Source organism: Coregonus lavaretus (assembly GCF_964263955.1).
Source record: "Coregonus lavaretus genome assembly, chromosome: 39".
NCBI lineage: Eukaryota > Metazoa > Chordata > Actinopteri > Salmoniformes > Salmonidae > Coregonus > Coregonus lavaretus.
Window position 1 is genome coordinate 30,141,444 of NC_140026.1, and position 22,004 is coordinate 30,163,447.

At 43.4% G+C, this 22,004-nt stretch overlaps 1 protein-coding gene across 8 annotated transcripts in view; it reads right to left on the reverse strand.

Moving 5' to 3' along the window:
• The window catches only part of LOC311113019 (oxysterol-binding protein 1-like), a 67,285-nt gene that overhangs the window by 24,208 nt on the left and 21,073 nt on the right, over positions 1 to 22,004 (reverse strand). For all 8 annotated transcript variants that reach the window (XM_084156140.1, XM_084156136.1, XM_084156137.1 and 5 more), the window contains one exon: positions 4,236 to 4,350. In XM_084156140.1, coding sequence (XP_084012266.1) covers positions 4,236 to 4,350 — 115 coding nt within the window. The remainder of the gene's footprint in view (positions 1 to 4,235; positions 4,351 to 22,004) is intronic.

Here is a 22,004-nt window from a genome sequence, read left to right on the forward strand (position 1 = left end):
CAACCATTTTGTTTAGAACGGACGATCAGTCCTTTCGCATAGCAACTATGCAAAAAGAATTAACGACTGTAGCAACATGACCAAAAGAACAACCAGATTTTTGTCCGGACTATATCTTCTGGTGAATGCAATTCATTGTTATTTTAATATGTTGGTAACAGTTCTATAAAAGCATGAAGGCAGGCGAGACAGTGCTGTATCATGAATACAGTCAAAAGGTAAATGGGTTGACTGGCCCTCCGCTATTGCGTCGGGTCAAACGCCGCCATTTACCTGTGACTGTATTCCTGATACAGCACTGCCTCGCGTGCCTTGCTTAAGTGTTGTTGTATTTGTCGTGTTGTTGTCATTGTATTTGTTTATAAAAAATAAAAATAAAAATAATATTTCACCATGACATTGATGTGATATACTGTGGTTATTTGACTATAATGTTAACCATTCAATACACAAGGTCTGATTGAAAAATAAGCTGATCAAAAGCAGAGGTGCACTTAACACAAATGCCTCGTAGCTAAGTTAGTCATATTGTTCATTGCTCTCCGTTACTCTTTTTTTTGTATTGGCATTAGCAAAATTTACATGATCCCAATTTTAGCTCCAAGATGCCGGGAATTGGAAAAATAAAACAATTAGAATGTGCTAATTTATTGGTGCATTGAACAATGTAGTAAAAGCTCTCAATAGTGCTAAAACAATGACTTCATATCTGAATTTGAATGGCGCCGGAGAAGATGGCTGCCGTTTTACAGCCCTCTAACCAATTGTACTATTATGTGTGTTTTTCCGTGTTATCTGTAATTTATTTTGTACATAATGTTTCCGCCATCGTCTCTTATAACCAAAAAGAGCTTCTGGATATCAGGACAGCGATTACTCACCTCGTATTGGACAAATAATTGTTCTTCAACGAGGCGGCCGCGAAGGATATCCTACAGACACCCGACAAGGCCCAAATCCCCGTCATTCGCATGAGGAAGAGACAGAGATATCGTGGACGTAGGTCGGGGTGCCTTGTAAGGATCCGACGGCGAGCGAGTAAACTGCCGCTCCCATCAATCCTATTAGCCAATCTTCAATCATTGGAAAATAAATTGGATGACCTAAGATTACGTTTATCCTACCAACGGGACATTAAAAACTGTAATATCTTATGTTTCACGAGTCGTGGCTGAACGACGACATGGATAACATACAGCTAGCGGGCTATACGCTACATCGGCAGGATAGAACGGCTGACTCCGGTAAGACAAGGGGTGGCGGTCTGTGTATATTTGTAAACAACAGCTGGTGCACAAAATCAAATACTAAGGAAGTCTCAAGGTTTTGCTCGCCTGAGGTAGAGTATCTTATGATAAACTGTAGACCACACTATTTACCAAGAGAGTTTTCATCTATATTTTTCATAGCCGTCTATTTACCACCACAAACCAATGCTGGCATTAAGATTGCACTGAATGAGTTGTATAAGGCCATAAGTCAACAGGAAAACGCTCATCCAGAGGCAGCGCTCCTAGTGGCCGGGGACTTTAATGCAGGGAAACTTAAATCCATTCTACGTAATTTCTACCAGCATGTTAAATGTGCAACCAGAGGAAAAAAAAAACTCTAGACCACATTTACTCCACACACAGAGACGCATACAAAGCTCTCCCTCGCCCTCCATTTGGCAAATCTGACCACAACCTCCTGATTCCTGCTTATAAGCAAAAACTAAAGCAAGAAGCACCAGTGACTCGGTTAATAAAAAAGTGGTCAGATGACGCAGATGCTAAGCTACAGGACTGTTTTGCTAGCACAGACTGGAACATGTTCCGGGATTCTTCAGATAGCATTGAGGAGTACACCACATCAGTCACTGGCTTCATCAATAAGTGCATCGATGATGTCGTCCCCACAGTGACTGTACGTACATACCCCAACCAGAAGCCATGGATTACAGGAAACATCCGCACTGAGGGTAGAGCTGCCGCTTTCAAGGAGCGGGACTCTAACCCGGACGCTTATTAGAAATCCCGCTATGCCCTCCGACGAACCATCAAACAGGCAAAGTGTCAATACAGGACTAAGATTGAATCGTACTACACCGGCTCTGACGCTCGTCGGATGTGGCAGGGCTTGAAAACTATTACAGACTACAAAGGGAAGCACAGCCGCGAGCTTCCCAGTGACACAAGCCTACCAGACGAGCTAAACCACTTCTATGCTCGCTTCGAGGCAAGCAACACTGAAGCATGCATGAGAGCACCAGCTGTTCTCCGTAGACGATGAGAGTAAGACTTTTAAGCAGGTCAACATTCACAAGGCCGCAGGGCCAGACGGATTACCAGGACGTGTACTCCGAGCATGTGCTGACCAACTGGCAAGTGTCTTCACTGACATTTTCAACATGTCCCTGACTGAGTCTGTAATACCAACATGTTTCAAGCAGACCACCATAGTCCCCGTGCCCAAGGACACTAAGATAACCTGCCTAAATGACTACCGACCCGTAGCACTGACGTCTGTAGCCATGAAGTGCTTTGAAAGGCTGGTCATGGCTCACATCAACACCATTATCCCAGAAACCCTAGACCCACTCCAATTTGCATACCGCCCCAACAGATCCACAGATGATGCAATCTCTATTGCACTCCACACTGCCCTTTCCCACCTGGACAAGAGGAACACCTACGTGAGAATGCTATTCATTGACTACAGCTCAGCATTCAACACCATAGTGCCCTCAAAGCTCATCACTAAGCTAAGGATCCTGGGACTTAACACCTCCCTCTGCAACTGAATCCTGGACTTCCTGACGGGCCGCCCCCAGGTGGTAAGGGTAGGTAACAACACATCTGCCACACTGATCCTCAACACGGGGGCCCCTCAGGGGTACGTGCTCAGTCCCCTCCTGTATTCCCTGTTCACCCATGACTGCATGGCCAGGCACGACTCCAACACCATCATTAAGTTTGCCGACGACACAACAGTGGTAGGCCTGATCCCCGACAACGATGAGACAGCCTATAGGGAGGAGGTCAGAGACCTGGCCGTGTGGTGCCAGGATAACAACCTCTCCCTCAACGTGACCAAGACAAAGGAGATGATTTTGGACTACAGGGAAAAAAAGAGGACTGAGCACGCCCCCATTCTCATCGACGGGGCTGTAGTGGAACAGGTTGAGAGCTTCAAGTTCCTTGGTGTCCACATCACCAACGAACTATCATGGTCCAAACACACCAAGACAGTCGTGAAGAGGGCACGACAAAGCCTATTCCCCCTCAGGAGACTGAAAAGATTTGGCATGGGTCCTCAGATCCTCAAAATATTCTACAGCTGCACTATCGAGAGCATCCTGACTGGTTGCATCACCGCCTGGTATGGCAACTGCTTGGCCTCTGACCGCAAGGCACTACAGAGGGTAGTGCGTACGGCCCAGTACATCACTGGGGCCAAGCTTCCTGCCATCCAGGACCTCTATACCAGGCGGTGTCAAGAGGAAGGCCCTCAAAATTGTCAAAGACTCCAGCCACCCTAGTCATAGACTGTTCTCTCTGCTACCGCACGGCAAGCGGTACCGGAGTGCCAAGTCTAGATCCAAAAGACTTCTCAACAGCTTCTACCCCCAAGCCATAAGACTCCTGAACAGCTAATCATGGCTACCCGGACTATTTGCACTGCCCCCCCCACCCCATCTTTTTACGCTGCTGCTACTCTGTTCATTATTTATGCATAGTCACTTTAACTCTACCCACATGTACATATTACTTCAACTACCTCAACTGCCCCCGCACATTGACTCTGCACCGGTACCCCCCTGTATATATAGCCTCCCTACTGTTATTTTATTTGACTTCTGCTCTTTTTTTTTCTCAACACTTTTTTGTTGTTGTTTTATTTTACTTTTTTATTAAAAATAAATGCACTGTTGGTTAAGGGCTGTAAGTAAGCATTTCACTGTACTGTCTGCACCTGTTGTTTTCGGCGCATGTGGCCAATAACATTTGATTTGATTTGATTTGAATTCTGACATCTTCATGCACCTTTACCGTAGCGAATTGATCAATCACAGCAAATTCCGGAACCTGATATGGTGTTTATTTGCCTGTGAATATGCTGAGATCAGAGATGTTTCAGTTCTCTCCATTAATACTTAGAGAAGAGACATGAAAAACTGATGACTTCAAGAGCACAACCGGTTGACCAATCAGAAGGAGAGGAGAGTGAAAACAGTGATGAAAGAGTACACAGACTTGTGGAACTGGGGGTCTGCAGGCACAGTGATGAACTCAGGGGCCTCTTCCATGGCGTCAAAGAACTCATTGTCATCGTCCTCATCGCTCCCTTCTCCTTTGGCTGTGTCAGAACCTGAGAGGAAAGGGGTAGATCACTAAGATATCAATACCCCCCCACCCATGATACATTCCAATCACCTTCATCAATAAATTGCATTTCTACCTTCCCTTTCCTGTCTTTTTCTAAAAGTTTCAGACAGATCTGGGTTAAAGGTTATTTAAAAAGGGCAGTGCAGTAAAAAATGTGACTTCATTATGAAAATGATTAACTAGATTTATTTCCACTCACTAACCACATTAGCATCCACAGTTTTTATGCAAGTAAAGTTATACTGTATTATAAAAAAAACAAGACGGCTGTGATGGAAAGTTACGATTTTATAAATACCGGCAGATAATTTGTTTGTTCGACACTGTGGGATGTTTTGTGTCTGTAAAATTAATTATGCAACAAATGGCGGTGGAAACGCCTTTATGAGCACATATTTAAATAATAACCATCATATCGAAGTAAACCATGTAGTTTATTAAGCTACAGATTAAATACACTATATATACACAAAAGTATGTTGACACCCCTTCAAAATAGTGGATTAGGCTATTTCAGCCACACCCATTGCTGACAGGTGTATAAAATGGAGCACACAGCCATGCAATCTCCATAGACAAACATTAGCAGTAGAATGGCCTTACTGAAGAACTCAGGGACTTTCAATGTGGCACTGTCATAGGATGCCACCTTTCCAACAAGTCATTTCGTCAAATTTCTGCCCTGCTAGAGCTGCCCCGGTCAACTGTAAGTGCTGTTATTGTGAATTGGAAACATCTAGGAGCAACAACGGCTCAGCCGCGAAGTGGTAGGCCACACAAGCTCACAGAACGGCACCGCTGAGTGCTAAAGCGTGTAGAAATAGTCTATCCTCAGATGCAACACTCACTACCAAGTTCCAAACTGCCTCTGGAAGCAACATCAGCACAATAAATGTTCGTCTGGAGCTTCATGAAATTAGTTTCCATGGCCGAGCAGCCGCACACAAGGCCAAGCATCGGCTGGAGTGGTGTAAAGCTCGCCAACATTGGACTCTAGAGCAGTGGAACCGCGTTCTCGTGTAATGAATCACGCTTCACCGTCTGGCAGTCAGATGGACGAATCTGGGTTTGGCGGATGCCAGGAGAACGCTACCTGCCCCAATGCATAGTGCCAACTGAAAAGTTTGATGGAGGAGCAATAATGGTCTGGGGCTGTTTTTCATGGTTCGGGCTAAGCCCCTTAGTTCCAGTGAATGGAAATAACACTACAGTATACAATTACATTCTAGACGAATCTGTGCTTCCAAATTTGTGGCAACAGTTTGGGGAAGGCCCTTCCCTGTTTCAGCATGACAATGCCCCCGTGCACAAAGCGAGGTCCATACAGAAATGGTTTGTCAAGATCGTTGTGGAAGAACTTGACTGGCCTGCACAGAGCCCTGACTTCAACCCCATCAAACACCTTTGGGATGAATTGGAACGCAGACTGCGAGCCAGTCCTAATCGCCCAACATCAGTGCCGACCTCACTAATGCTCGTGGCTGATGAAGCAAGTCCCTGCAGCAATGTTCCAATATCTAGTGGAAAGCCTTCCCAGAAGAGTGTAGGCTGTTATAGCAGTAAAGGGGGGACCAACTCCATATTAATACCCATGATTTTGGAATGAGATGTTCGACGAGCAGGTGTCCACATACTTTTGGTCATGTAGTGTACGTTATCATGAACTTCACAGGGTGGTGAAAGTGCACAGTGATGAGCTTGATGCTCCTTTCCAATAGATATCCAGGTTCTTATTCTGGTGACACAATCCATGTTTTACTGCAGTTTGACAAATACAAATATTCTCTCTCTTATCCATAATAATCTCATCATATTAGCCTAACCACACTGTATCTGCGAGCTGTTGGCTAGAGCGCACGTGCCAAGACCAGAGTAGGCACATTTGCTATTTAACGCAGCAGTGTGTGGCAAACCTATCGGTAGAGTTGAAAATGCGATGGAAACAAATTGAACTTTAGATTTTTATTTGGTACATGAAAAGTTGAGCTAAAAAGTACATTGTGTGCTCTACCTCATCACACACTGATTTTTTTATCCGCAACCAGTCTGTTTGGTGGAAACACATCACTGGTGGGAAAATGCTTATTTTTTCTTTAAGCAGATTTTAGAATATTTGCATGAAAATCTGGTCGCCAATTGGATGGAAACCTAGCTTATGAGGTTGAAACACTGAAATTGTGAAATTATAATAATGCCCTTTTAGTGTGTTGGATTCTAGTTTGAAATATAATTATTCATGTTACCATACTATAACTTATTGATTACTTTACATGTATAATGAATGTATATCAACAGAGGGTGGATAAGAACTAGGTGTATGGCAAGTTACTGAGTGAGGAAGGGGGAGTGCAGAAAGTTTACATTCTGTTCAAACATGATATTGTTAAATCTCATGGCTCCTAAGGAGAGGAACAAAGGGCAACAGTCTGGTTTCAGTCACTGATAAGGTAAGACAGCCGTGGATTAGGGAGGAGCGAGGAATTCGGTCCGAGGTCAGGTCAGATGAAGTGAGGAGGAACAGTCAGTCTTGTCACACCAATTAAGTTCCTGACTAGCAAAATATATTTATTGGCTGTCTAGATGTGCAAGGAGTAGACTCTGCCTAGTAGGAGGGTATAAATATATGTGCTTGTGTAAACATGTCTGTCTTTGCAGCTGTTTGACCCAGTGGGTGAATAAACTTGGTTTGAGCTTTAACTGGTTGTCCGTTAGTTTTTCACTCTGTCAGAACCTAACAGTTGGCGTTGTCGGCAGGATTCAGCATGATTTACAGTCGAACTAGAGAGTCCAAATCAGTGAAACTGGAGCCGGCACCAAAAACAAAAGGTAGGCACAGTTCCTACACCTGTTACCACTCATTTTGACATCTTGGGGAGATGAGAGTCGTAGGCTGAACCTATTATAGGATACGGACCTAGAAAGACTGAGTTTATTAAGTAGGCCTACTGTATATACTACCGGTAGACCGAGGGGTTGGGGCCCCTAAGAGGGTTTATCCACCTGAAGGTTAGACTAGGCACTGCGCGCCTAGGAGGGTTTAGCCCCCTAATAGGTTAGACTGGAGCATTGCGGGCACAGTGTGTTCAAGAGGGTTTAGTCCCCTAATAGGTTAGGCTAGGCAATGTGGGCACTACGTGCTTAGGAGGTATCCCCCCAATAGGTTAGTTTAGGGGTTGGAGTCTGTTTAAGTTTCTGTAGTCTATATGGTATATGGAGACGTTGGCACATCCATGTACTAGTACGATAGGTTATAGAGAAGTAGTCCATGTAGAGGGACAAAGGCAGGAAGTGTGTTCGGTGGAGAATAGGAGATCTGAGGATATCTGTGCTTAAAGATGAAACAGTGGGAATGTGGATGGTGATAGAAGGTTGCCTACAAGTTCTGGAAGAGAGCCTCATCCATGGTTAGAAAAGCAAAGCGATATTCGAATGTTGTTTGAACATGATTTGAGTGTATTAGCAGTAGCAATAAGGAGAGAGGTGGGTTTATGCCCTATTGGGGAGGGGGACCGTGACAGATTATGTGGAAATAGGAAGACAACTGAATAATTTTGGTTGTGTGTGTTGTCAACAACAGTGATATTTGTAGCTTGTCACTGGTATAAGACATTAGGTCTACCGTATTCTCCAGAAATAAATGGGCAGACGCTTCAGTTTTGGTTCTAGTACAAGGTATCAGGTCCCGTGACCAAATTATTAGGCACCTATACCGTAACTACTCTCCGGGAAGTGGGTATCTACCTGAAAAATAGTTAAAATTGGCGTGTATTAGAGCTGTGGGTGAGGAAATCTAAACACCCTGGACACCGTCGGGAGAGGCGTCAGAATAATAACTATTAAAATGCCGACTGGCAGCCCCGATTCTCCCTTTAAAAGGGGGGATAGAGGAAGGAAAGATTAATAAAGCCATAGAGGCACACAAGCATTCTACCAAATCGTCTCGAGTATGGGGGAAATTTAGCAAATTGGTCGACAGTTCCAACATGGACAGTTCCCTGCTGACGGAAAATTCAAATCAAATAAAGAACTCAGAGATGCTGTTGTGGTATGACAATGAAAAATGTGATGTCGGCGTTTTATCAACAGAAGAGTAAAACAGATAAAGCTCAAATTAAAGATATGCAGGGTCATCTTGTCCAGGCGACTGACAAGAATGAGGCAACTAATAAAACCATTTGAAATAGCAGAAGGGCAGGCTCCTAAATTGGTGAACAGAACCAGAACCGCGCGAGGGCTCTGGAAAATAATGAAAATAAAGTCCAACAACTTACGGCTACCCTCCAGCAGTATCAGAACACCTGTGGGGGGTGTATGCTATCGTCACTTCCCCACCGTTCGCCCCGGAATATCATGCATCCCAGGCTAAACAGGTCATGCCTCCCCTATACCCCTCTCTTATAGAGGAAAAATAGCATTACAGGTTGAGAGAGGTAGAAGAGGGACGTATCACCAGTCCAGACATAGTTGTCCCAGACTGGATCTTAGATCCGAAGGACCCCGGAAACCATAGAGAGGTGCGCCCGGTTCGTACTCATGCAGTTGCGATTACTTATTATCCCGGGCAGATACTCCCAGAGGAAGGGAACCCCATACTGCTAGATGGCCAACCTATAACACGACTTCAAATTCAACACCAACACCAGCCGCTGAGTATTGGTGAAATGCGTAGCATAATGAAAGAAGTGCCTGACCCGGTTAAAGAGGGTCAGGAATTTATCAGTTTCCTATGGAAACAGGGACAAAATTTTGGATTCCACGCTGGTGATTATGATAACGTTATCCGTTCCCTATTGCCAAGAGCAATGTTGGCACAATTAGTCGGAAACTATTGTACTCCCGTCTGGTCGTCCGCTCGTGAGGCATGTGATCCATCAACCTCACAGGAACAAATTGAACTATTTGTGACAGCTTTTGGAAATACTTTGTTACGCCCTGACATTAACAAAATTAATAGATGCACTCAGGGTCAAAATGAGGGGGTACGTGAGTACGTTGATAGGATGGAAGATGCTTTGTGCACTAATCTGGCACTAGCATATCATTTTAATGAAATGCAGAAATGTGTAACTCCACTTTGATGGCAAGGTTGAAACCCACTGTCAAAACTGCTATTGCAGGGGTAGTGGACCAAAACTCCACATGGGCGGAGATCGTTCAAGCCGCATTGAGAGTGGAATCTAATTCCGCTCACTTTGCAGTGTGTGTAGTCGCTGCTCAACATACCACAGGTACCGGTAATGGATTCAAGAGTAAGAAAAATAAAATCAAGCGGAGAGGTAAATATGACAACAAATACATTTGGCAGCGAAAAGCCACCAAACCTTGTCACCAATGCAATGCATTTGGTGACAGACTGTACGGTGGTGCCCTCTGTGCCGGCTCATTTCGGGGTAAGTGCGGCAGTGCAGACATTTTCTTCACTGACTAGTGAGCAACAGCAAGCACTCCTGAAAGCGGCCGGAGTTAGGAGTAACACATAGGCGTATTTTGTCTCTGTGCGGTCGTCAAATTGGCTACATTTGCGACAGGAAAAAGTATTACATTTTGTGGGGTAACAGGGGCAGAATCTAAAGCGATATGACTACTACCCATGTCTCTGACCACAGGACCAGTAACAATACCCAGATCATTTTACATGGCGACGGGTGTAGAACCAATTTTGGGGTTGGATAATCTATGCAAAATGCTACGGGAATGGATTCTAAAAGGTAAGAAGTTAAAATTGGCATGGCCAAACACTCCTTGCAAGCTCAGAGAATCTTTTAATTTATTTAAAAAAAAATGTGAGACACTTTATTCCGTCTTATTCTGAAATAGCTTCATAGAATTGACAAAAGGGAGAGGTCACACGAAATTAGAGTGGAGTTAATATTGTAATTGTTTGTAGAGTTTTGAAAAAGCTATTCTGTCAAGCGACCGCATTGGGGTTACCAAACCTAAGATTACCTTTAAAAATGTTGTTCATGAATAAGAAGGGCATTGAATATCCAATGGAGATTGGTAATAGTATACGCAGTAACCGTGGGGATGGATTAAAACACAAATTCAGATTCATGAGTGGAGGGAGGACAGTGGACTCCCGGTGAACAGAAGTTATGTTTTGTTTTGTCTGTAATTAAAACTTTTGTGTTGCCGATTCAGATTTAGCCTAGTGAATACTAACGAAATGTACATTTTCTCTTCCAGGAGAGGATGGGGTGTCCCTATCTCCCTCTTTGAAATGTTTCCCGAGGCTGTTGTCTTGGGAGAGAAGTTAGTGAAATTCTGCAGTTTTATAAAGATATAAAGGTACCCGAATCGGGCCGTAAAGGGAGCTCCCAATTAAGTAAGGCCTGGCCATTTGTTTGTTTTTACCCTACATTTTACCACACACCGGTTATTAAGATTTGTTAATGGTGTTAATACCATGTCTGATTTAATTGTGTGGGGTTTTTTAATTTGGTTTTAGTAGGTGCTTTGCGGGTTAGAAAGGATGCACCTTAAAGGGCACACAAATTCAATCTTCTAAAGTATCTAATGTCCGAATTTTGGGTTGCACAAATGTACTGAGAAACCCAATGTAAACCTGGTACACAGAATGTTTGAAATGTATTTAAATAAGTAGACTGAAGTACAGGGAAAGAAAAGGGAAGAACATACTCACTTAATGGTGTTGAATGACCTATGTTCTGACTTTCTGGTGAGGCCTGATCACCCTCGCCAGAAAGGCTAGAGACATTGGGTGAGAATTAAGTATAATATGAAGAAGTGTTGTTGTTTTGGTTGTTTTGTTTTTGCTTCAATACAAATCTCACCAGATTGGGTCTGTTGTATGGTCGGGATTTTGCCCTAACTCCCTGACCCTGTAACTCTGCGGTGAGGTCGCGAGTATGATAAGGGAGTATAAGCTAATTTGCTAAATAGTTTCAACAGTGTGTTGTTATGCTCTTTCACATTTGTCTTAGAAATGTTGGAGTAAGAAAATTGGGAATGTAATAATTTGTCATATGGTGAATAGTTTGTCTCGATTTCCTGAATCAGAAACGCCCTAAACAGTTCTGATCTGTCCTCTCTTGAAGTTGTGGCGATAGTGACTCCAGATGGTATCTAAACTCAGCAAAAAAACAAACGTCCCTTTTTCAGGACCCTGTCTTTCAAAGATAATTCGTAGAAATCCAAATAACTTCACAGATCTTCATTGTAAAGGGTTTAAACACTGTTTCCCATGCTTGTTCAATGAACCATAAACAATTAATGAACATGCACCTGTGGTTAAGACACTAACAGCTTACAGACGGTAGGCAATTAAGGTCACAGTTATGAAAACTTAGGACACTAAAGAGGCCTTTCTACTGACTCTGAAAAACACCAAAAGAAAGATGCCCAGGGTCCCTGCTCATCTGCGTGAACGTGCCTTAAGCATGCTGCAAGGAGGCATGAGGACTGCAGATGTGGCCAGGGCAATAAATTGCAATGTCCGTACTGTGAGACGCCTAAGACAGCGCTACAGGGAGACAGGACGGACAGCTGACCGTCCTCACAGTGACAGACCACGCGTAACAACACCTGCACAGGATCGGTACATCCAAACATCACACCTGCATGACAGGTACAGGATGGAAACAACAACTGCCTGAGTTACACCAGGAACACACAATCCCTCCATCAGTGCTCAGACTGTCCGCAATAGGCTGAGAGAGGCTGGATTGAGGGCTTGTAGGCCTGTTGTAAGGCATGTCCCTCACCAGACATCACCGGCAACAATGTCGCCTATGGGCACAAACCCACCGTCGTTGGACCAGACAGGACTGGCAAAAAGTGCTCTTCACTGACGAGTCGCGGTTTTGTCTCACCAGGGGTGATGGTCGGATTCGCGTTTATCGTTGAAGGAATGAGCGTTACACTGAGGCCTGTACTCTGGAGCGGGATTGATTTGGAGGTGGAGGGTCCGTCATGGTCTGGGGCGGTGTGTCACAGCATCATCGGACTGAGCTTGTTGTCATTGCAGGCAATCTCAACGCTGTGCGTTACAGGGAAGACATCCTCCTCCCTCATGTGGTACCCTTCCTGCAGGCTCATCCTGACATGACCCTCCAGCATGACAATGCCACCAGCCATACTGCTCGTTCTGTGCGTGATTTCCTGCAAGACAGGAATGTCAGTGTTCTGCCATGGCCAGCGAAGAGCCCGGATTTCAATCCCATTGAGCACGTCTGGGACCTGTTGGATCGGTGGGTGAGGGCTAGGGCCATTCCCCCCAGAAATGTCCAAGAACTGGCTAATCTGGTGCAGTCCATGAGGAGGAGATGCACTGCAGTACTTAATGCAGCTGGTGGCCACACCAGATACTGACTGTTACTTTTGATTTTGACTGTGCAGATGACGTTTTCCAACAACTTAAAATATCTGCTCCAAATTAAGATTCAACAGATGTCTGCAGAAAGAATGGGGTGTCAGCAATGACATGGCACCTTGAGTCTGAAAATATCTATTTTGGTTATTGAACTATAGTAAGTAAAGTGGATTTACACACGGTAACAGAATTGCGGTAACTGAATTTCCTCATGGGGTCCCTGATCAGTACTAAACAGAATTGCATAATTATGGGTATGAATGTCATGTATCCTAAATAGTTACATGAAAAGTTAGACATGCAATAGCCTCCTTTGCATATTTGGGTATTATTCTACTGTGGCTATTATTTTATTTCCAGCGGCAGGGACTGGGAGACTAGTCAGGATCGATGAACAGAGCAAAATACCGCAAGATCCTTGATAAAAACCTGTTCCAGAGCGCTCAGGACGTCAGACTGGGGCTAAGGTTCACCTTCCAACAGGACAACGACCCTAAGCACACAGCCAAGACAACGCAGGAGTGGCTTGGGGACAAGTCTCTGAATGTGCTTGAGCGGACCAGCCAGAGCCCGGATTGAACATTTCTGGAGAGACCTGAAAATAGCTGTGCAGCAACGCTCCCCATCCAACCTGACAGAGCTTGAGAGAATCTGCAGAGAAGAATGGGAGAAACTCCCTAAATACAGGTGTGCCAAGCTTGTAGCGTCATACCTAAGAAGACTCGAGGCTGTAATCGCTGCCAAAGGTGCTTCAACAATGTACTGAGTAAAGGGTCTGAATACTCATGTAAATATGATTTTAGTTTTTTTTTAATTATATAAATGTGCAAAAATGTCTAAAAACCTATTTTCGCTTTGTGATTATGGGGTATTGTGTGTAAATTGATGAGGGAAATATTTTTTAAATCTATTTCAGAATTAGGCTGTAGAGTAACAACATGTGGGAAAAAGTCAAGGGGTCTGAATATTTTCTGAATGCACTGTAGTTCAGTACATTATAGTATACTCAACTCGTGCGCTCTATTGTGTACTGTACTGAACTCTACTGTACAGGATTGTACTATACTCAACTTTTCTTTACTGTACTCTACTGTGTTGTCCCAAACTTGTGAAACATGAACATCTATGATTGGTTCAGATTTAGTCCAGTCTGCGAGAGCGAGAGGTTGTCCAGACTTTTCACACTGTAGCTTTAACCACCAGACAATAGAAAGAAAACAGTTACCAGCTGAACATAACAGTATGCCAGTGTAAGGGAAGACAGTAGCAGGTGACCCAACTGTGGTTTGTGACTACTATGATTTCCCATTGTAGCCAATTCAATTGCAGAAATTCCATTACTGATTTTTTGGAAATTCCGTCACCGATATGGTAACAGAATTTCGAGTTTGAATCACTTAATTCATAAACAAAATGTTTATCAGTAAAAAAAAAACTATAACTAATTGATAGATCTACCTTTACTTGTTACTTCTGTGAACCTTCATTATCCTCCCTCATCAGGGAGAAATAAAAAAATATCTTAAAGATGTGGGTTTTTTGTCACGGAATTGAGGCACAAGGGCATGTTTCTTAAACTTACAGATGGCAGCAATTCTAATCTAAATATAAGTGTTGATATTAGTTGGCAGGGGTCTTTTACGCCAACATTATTGTGTTTTGATGTATTTTCTAATACCTTTTAAGACTTTCTGGTAGATGTTTCCTAAGACCCCTTATCCGTCTGTTTAACAAACAAAAAAATCAAAGCCTTTGCTTATTCCTAATTTTTAGGATGGAAAATGATTGAAAAATGTATATATGCCTTAATTTTAACTATAGGCTATACGCTCTGATGCTGCTGGTCATTAGTAGCCTACCAAACTTGCTAACTGCCAGTCACTACTGGGCTGGTACTCAGAGATCTATTGTCCATCTAAACACTCTGACATCAATGCAAATGCAATCAAAAATCAAATTCAACACTTCATGAGAGCCCATGAGCTCATGTTGCCCAACATTTGTGTGAGAAAATAGAGTTGCGGGCCTCAGCAAAAACCTACAGGACAGTAGCTCTCCAGGAACAGGGTTGGGCAGTCCTGGTCTACAGTGAGGGAAAAATATATATTTGATCCCCTGCTGATTTTGTACGTTTGCCCACTGACAAAGAAATGATCAGTCTATAATTTGAATGGTAGGTTTATTAGAACAGTGAGAGACAGAATAACAACAAAAAAATCCAGAAAAACGCATGTCAAAAATGTTATAAATTGATTTGCATTTTAATGAGGGAAATAAGTATTTTACCCCCTCTCAATCAGAAAGATTTCTGGCTCCCAGGTGTCTTTTATACAGGTAACGAGCTGAGATTAGGAGCACACTCTTAAAGGGAGTGCTAATCTCAGTTTGTTACCTGTATAAAAGACCCCTGTCCACAGAAGCAATCAATCAATCAGATTCCAAACTCTCCACCATGGCCAAGACCAAAGAGCTCTCCAAGGATGTCAGGGACAAGATTATAGACCTACACAAGGCTGGAATGGGCTAAAAGGCCATCGCCAAGCAACTTGGTGAGAAGGTGACAACAGTTGGTGTGATTATTCACAAATGGAAGAAACACAAAATAACTGTCAATCTCCCTCGGCCTCCATGCAAGATCGCACCTTGTGGAGTTGCAATGATCATGAGAACGGTGAGGAATTAGCCCAGAACTACACGGGAGGATCTTGTCAATGATCTCAAGGCAGCTGGGACCATAGTCACCAAGAAAACAATTGGTAACACACTACGCCGTGAGGGACTGAAATCCTGCAGCGCCCGCAAGGTCCCCCTGCTCAAGAACACACATATACAGGCCCGTCTGAAGTTTGCCAATGAACATCTGAATGATTCAGAGGAGAACTGGATGAAAGTGTTGTGGTCAGATGAGACCAAAATGGAGCTCTTTGGCATCAACTCAACTCGCCGTGTTTGGAGGAGGAGGAATGCTGCCTATGACCCCAAGAACACCATCCCCACCGTCAAACATGGAGGTGGAAACATTATGTTTTGGGGGTGTTTTTCTGCTAAGGGGACAGGACAACTTCACCGCATCAAAGGGATGATGGACGGGGCCATGTACCGTCAAATCTTGGATGAGAACCTCCTTCCCTCAGCCAGGGCTTTGAAAATGGGTCGTGGATGGGTATTCCAGCATTACAATGACCCAAAACACACGGCCAAGGCAACAAAGGAGTGGCTCAAGAAGAAGCACATTAAAGGTCATGGAGTGGCCTAGCCAGTCTCCAGACCTTAATCCCATAGAACATTTGTGGAGGGAGCTGAAGGTTCGAGTTGCCAAACGTCAGCCTCGAAACCTTAATGACTTGGAGAAGATCGGCAAAGAGGAGTGGAAGAAAATCCCACCTGAGATGTGTGCAAACCTGGTGGCCAACTACAAGAAACGTCTGACCTCTGTGATTGCCAACAAGGGTTTTGCCACCAAGTACTAAGTCATGTTTTGTAGAGGGGTCAAATACTTATTTCCCTCATTAAAAAGCAAATAGATGTATAACATTTTTGACATGCGTTTTTCTGGATATTTTTGTTGTTATTCTGTCTCTCACTGTTCAAATAAACCTACCATTAAAATTATAGACTGATCATGTCTTTGTCAGTGGGCAAATGTACAAAATCAGCAGGGGATCAAATACTTTTTTCCCCTGACTGTATATAATAGACCTTAAGTAGCACTGACCCAACAATGATAGGCCTAAATAGTGAATATGTGCAGTGTGGATATTGTCGATGCTCTCCGCTGGTACCAATAAGATAGGCTATACCATTGTTCGTTCTATTAAGTTGAGAATTTTGTTAACTAAAATACAGATTAATATTTTCATTGAGAGACACACGCTTGCACATACACATGATAAGACACACACGTACACATGGATTTTGTATTGCAGATATGTTGTAGTAGAGTAGTGGCCTGAGGGAACAAAATTAATGTGTTGTGAAAAGTATTATGAAATGTAATGTCATGTAATATTTGTAATTGTACATACAGTGGGGAGAACAAATATTTGATACACTGCCAATTTTGCAGGTTTTCCTACTTACACAGCATGTAGAGGTCTGTAATTTTTATCATAGGTACACTTCAACTGTGAGAGACGGAATCTAAAACAAAAATCCAGAAAATCACATTGTATGATTTTTAAGTAATTAATTTTCATTTTATTGCATGACATAAGTATTTGATCACTTACCAACCAGTAAGAATTCCGGCTCTCACAGACCTGTTAGTTTTTCCTTTAAGAAGCCCTCCTGTTCTCCACTCATTACCTGTATTAACTGCACCTGTTTGAACTCGTTACCTGTATAAAAGACACCTGTCCACACACTCAATCAAACAGACTTCAACCTCTCCACAATGGCCAAGACCAGAGAGCTGTGTAAGGACATCAGGGATAAAATTGTAGACCTGCACAAGGCTGGGATGGGCTACAGGACAATAGGCAAGCAGCTTGGTGAGAAAGCAACAACTGTTGGCGCAATTATTAGAAAATGGAAGAAGTTCAAGATGACGGTCAATCACCCTCGGTCTGGGGCTCCATGCAAGATCTCACCTCGTGGGGCATCAATGATCATGAGGAAGGTGAGGGATCAGCCCAGAACTACACGGCAGGACCTGGTCAATGACCTGAAGAGAGCTGGGACCACAGTCTCAAAGAAAACCATTAGTAACACACTACGCCGTCATGGACTAAAATCCTGCAGCGCACGCAAGGTCCCCCTGCTCAAGCCAGCGCATGTCCAGGCCCGTCTGAAGTTTGCCAATGACCATCTGGATGATCCAGAGGAGGAATGGGAGAAGGTCATGTGGTCTGATGAGACAAAAATAGAGCTTTTGGTCTAAACTCCACTCGCCGTGTTTGGAGGAAGGAGAAGGATGAGTACATCCCCAAGAACACCATCCCAACCGTGAAGCATGGAGGTGGAAACATCATTCTTTGGGGATGCTTTTCTGCAAAGGGGACAGGACGACTGCACCGTATTGAGGGGAGGATGGATGCGGCCATGTATCGCGAGATTTTGGCCAACAACCTCCTTCCCTCAGTAAGAGCATTGAAGATGGGTCGTGGCTGGGTCTTCCAGCATGACAACAACCCGAAACACACAGCCAGGGCAACTAAGGATTGGCTCCGTAAGAAGCATCTCAAGGTCCTGGTGTGGCCTAGCCAGTCTCCATACCTGAACCCAATAGAACAACTTTGGAGGGAGCTGAAAGTATGTATTGCTCAGCGATGGCCCCGAAACCTAAAGGATCTGGAGAAGGTTTGTATGGAGGAGTGGGCCAAAATCCCTCCTGCAGTGTGTGCAAACCTGGTCAAGACCTACAGGAAACGTATGATCTCTGTAATTGCAAACAAAGGTTTCTGTACCAAATATTAAGTTCTGCTTTTCTGATGTATCAAATACACTGCTCAAAAAAATAAAGGGAACACTTAAACAACACAATGTAACTCCAAGTCAATCAAACTTCTGTGAAATCAAATTGTCCACTTAGGAAGCAACACTGATTGACAATACATTTCACATGCTGTTGTGCAAATGGAATAGACAACAGGTGGAAATATAGGCAATTAGCAAGACACCCCCAATAAAGGACTGGTTTTGCAGGTGGTGACCACAGACCACTTCTCAGTTCCTATGCTTCCTGGCTAATGTTTTGGTCACTTTTGAATGCTGGTGGTGCTTTCACTCTAGTGGTAGCATGAGACGGAGTCTACAACCCACACAAGTGGCTCAGGTAGTGCAGCTCATCCAGGATGGCACATCAATGCGAGTTGTGGCAAGAAGGTTTGCTGTGTCTGTCAGCGTAGTGTCCAGAGCATGGAGGCGCTATCAGGACACAGGCCAGTACATCAGGAGACGTGGAGGAGGCCGTAGGAGGGCAACAATCCAGCTGCAGGACTGCTACCTCCGCCTTTGTGCAAGGAGGAGCAGGAGGAGCACTGCCAGAGCCCTGCAAAATGACCTCCAGCAGGCCACAAATGTGCATGTCTGCTCAAACGGTCAGAAACAGACTCCATGAGGGTGGTATGAGGGCCCGACGTCCACAGGTGGGGGTTGGGCTTACAGCCCAACACCGTGCAGAACGTTTGGCATTTGCCAGAGAACACCAAGATTGGCAAATTCGCCACTGGCGCCCTGTGCTCTTCACAGATGAAAGCAGGTTCACACTGAGCACATGTGACAGACGTGACAGAGTCTGGAGACGCCGTGGAGAACGTTCTGCTGCCTGCAACATCCTCCAGCATGACCGGTTTGGCGGTGTGTCAGTCATGGTGTGGGGTGGCATTTCTTTGGGGAGCCGCACAGCCCTCCATGTGCTCGCTAGAGGTAGCCTGACTGCCATTAGGTACCGAGATGAGATCCTCAGACCCCTTGTGAGACCATATGGTGCGGTTGGCCCTGAGTTCCTCCTAATGCAAGACAATGCTAGACCTCATGTGGCTGGAGTGTGTCAGCAGTTCCTGCAAGAGGAAGGCATTGATGCTATGGACTGGCCCGCCCATTCCCAGACCTGAATCCAATTGAGCACATCTGGGACATCATGTCTCGCTCCATCCACCAACGCCACGTTGCACCACAGACTGTCCAGGAGTTGGCGGATGCTTTAGTCCAGGTCTGGGAGGAGATCCCTCAGGAGACCATCCGCCACCTCATCAGGAGCATGCCCAGGCGTTGTAGGGAGGTCATACAGGCACGTGGAGGCCACACACACTACTGAGCCTCATTTTGACTTGTTTTAAGGACATTACATCAAAGTTGGATCAGCCTGAAGTGTGGTTTTCCACTTTAATTTTGAGGGTGACTCCAAATCCAGACCTCCATGGGTTGATAAATTTGATTTCCATTGATAATTTGTGTGATTTTGTTGTCAGCACATTCAACTATGTAAAGAAAAAAGCATTTAATAAGATTCATTCATTCATTCAGATCTAGGATGTGTTATTTTAGTGTTCCCTTTATTTTTTTGAGCAGTGTACTTATGTCATGCAATAAAATGCAAATTAATTACTTAAAAATCATACAATGTGATTTTCTGGATCTTTGTTTTAGATTCCGTCTCTCACAGTTGAAGTGTACCTATGATAACAATTACAGACCTCTACATGCTTTGTAAGTAGGAAAACCTGCAAAATCGGCAGTGTATCAAAACTTGTTCTACCCACTGTAACTGCCTTAATGTTGCTGCTAAGAGTAGCTGCTGCCTTGGCAGCTAATGGAGATCCTTGATAAATACAAATACAAAAATGGTCTTCTCTTTACAGCAATAACCATTTTCTTTCCAAACTATGTTTTCCTGCAATTGTATTTTAAAATATTGTGATATGCCTGGCTTGGCCTCTGTACTTTTCACAGACCATCAAAACTCAACAATAATCTGCCCAAATTGCGCACGCTGCCTTTCCTTCCAACTGTATGCAATATGATTTAAAACAATCCACTACTTATTTTTTTTTTATACGCTAATGATCCTTTGTGGCCAAATCCTGCTTTTGTAGCCTATTTTGAATTAGTTTATTTATTTCTGTATAGACAGGAGTATGCTAATTAGGCTATATCATTTTGGCAATTTAATTCAATTTACTTTAGAAAAATATTAGTTTACCCTAGTCTTATGGACGCACTGCCTATACTTGCATATTAAAAACGTAACAGCACATAACTTCCGTTCGCCATTCGAGTGCAGGCTACGAATGACTTTTTTTGTGGGCCATTCTAAATAAACAATAATTCCACCCCTAGGCTATATGTAAAGACCAGAATAAATAAGAATATTTTGATGGGTGAGAATATTATCAATGCTTGTGAATGAGAGACTGATGAAGTGTGCAGCGCTCATGCCTTTCATATGACTTTTTTTCAAATCATTAGCTGCATCATGCAGCCTTAGAATGTATTAAAAATCCTAACGTTTGTATCACAACTAAAGTTTCATAAATAACTCTAAATTAAGCATATAGGAGGACCTGTTTCTTTGTTAACTGCTAAACTCACTCACTCAGAAATCATTTGGATAAAATATACTTTCTATTTTATTCAGCTGTTCGATTGTATTCTTCATACTATAAAAATGTTTTTTTTTAAAGTAATAATGCCACGGAATTCTAAGTAAATCTTGTCTGCTAAATTAACTGTTTAGCCCACAGCCATATGGCATAGGCAGATCAGGGCTTAACATAAGGACTCAGAATATGCTATTCTGCCACAGCCCTACTTGACATCTAACAACACATTCTGATGACCAGAATAACATATTTATAAAACAATGTAACCGTTGTGGCACAGAAACTGCAATCAAGTTTCTATGTTCATAAGGCTAACATGAATGTTTCAAATGACTTTAATATGGAAACGGTGTAACAATTTGTGTTTGCAGCAGTAAGTCACTGAAATATGTCAGAAAGGTATTGGAGAGATCAGGAAAACATCAGGGAAGGTCATCCAGCAGAAGCACATCTAACCTTTTGGGGGCCCTATGCGAGATTTGGTTGGGGGGCCCCCCACCTCATGGGCAAGACATTTTAGTGCCGCCCTCTTGGCAGTGGATTCTTTTTTCTTCTTTTCAGTGTTAAACTACATTTTCCGCAATTCAATTTTTTTTGCCATGGGGCGTAGAGAAAATGGTGCAGTATTAAAACACATTTTATTAAATTCTACTCATTTTGTCATGGGGCGGCAATAACATTTTGCAGTTTCAAATCTAATTTCATGCAACTTTACACATTTTGACATAACTAATGCCATGTTCATATGATATTTGAATGAGAGTGACTAACAAAATGAATGGGGGCTACGTCAAGGTCAGAGCCCCCGTGCCCGGTCAGTAATTTGGTGATGATTAGATTACTACAAGGTTTAGATAGCTAGCTAGTTACCTAGCAATCAAAAAAATGTTAGGTGACATGGGCTAATTGAGTGACTGTCAGTGACTGACATAAGTGGAAAACGGTTGATGTAATACCGAATTTTGAAATTGCACCTTGTGCAATCTAATTTTACAACTCTCAACAGTAAGTTGAGACCCCGACTAAGTCCCTGAAAATACAGTACCAGTCAAAAGTTTGGACACCTACTCATTATAATATAATATGCCATTTAGCAGACGCTTTTATCCAAAGCGACTTACAGTCATGCGTGCATACATTTTTTTTTTTGTATATGGGTGGTCCCGGGGTTCGACCCCACTACCTTTGGCGTTACAAGCGCCGTGCTCTACCAGCTGAGCTACAGAGGACCACACATTCAAGGGTTTTTCCTTATTTTTAATA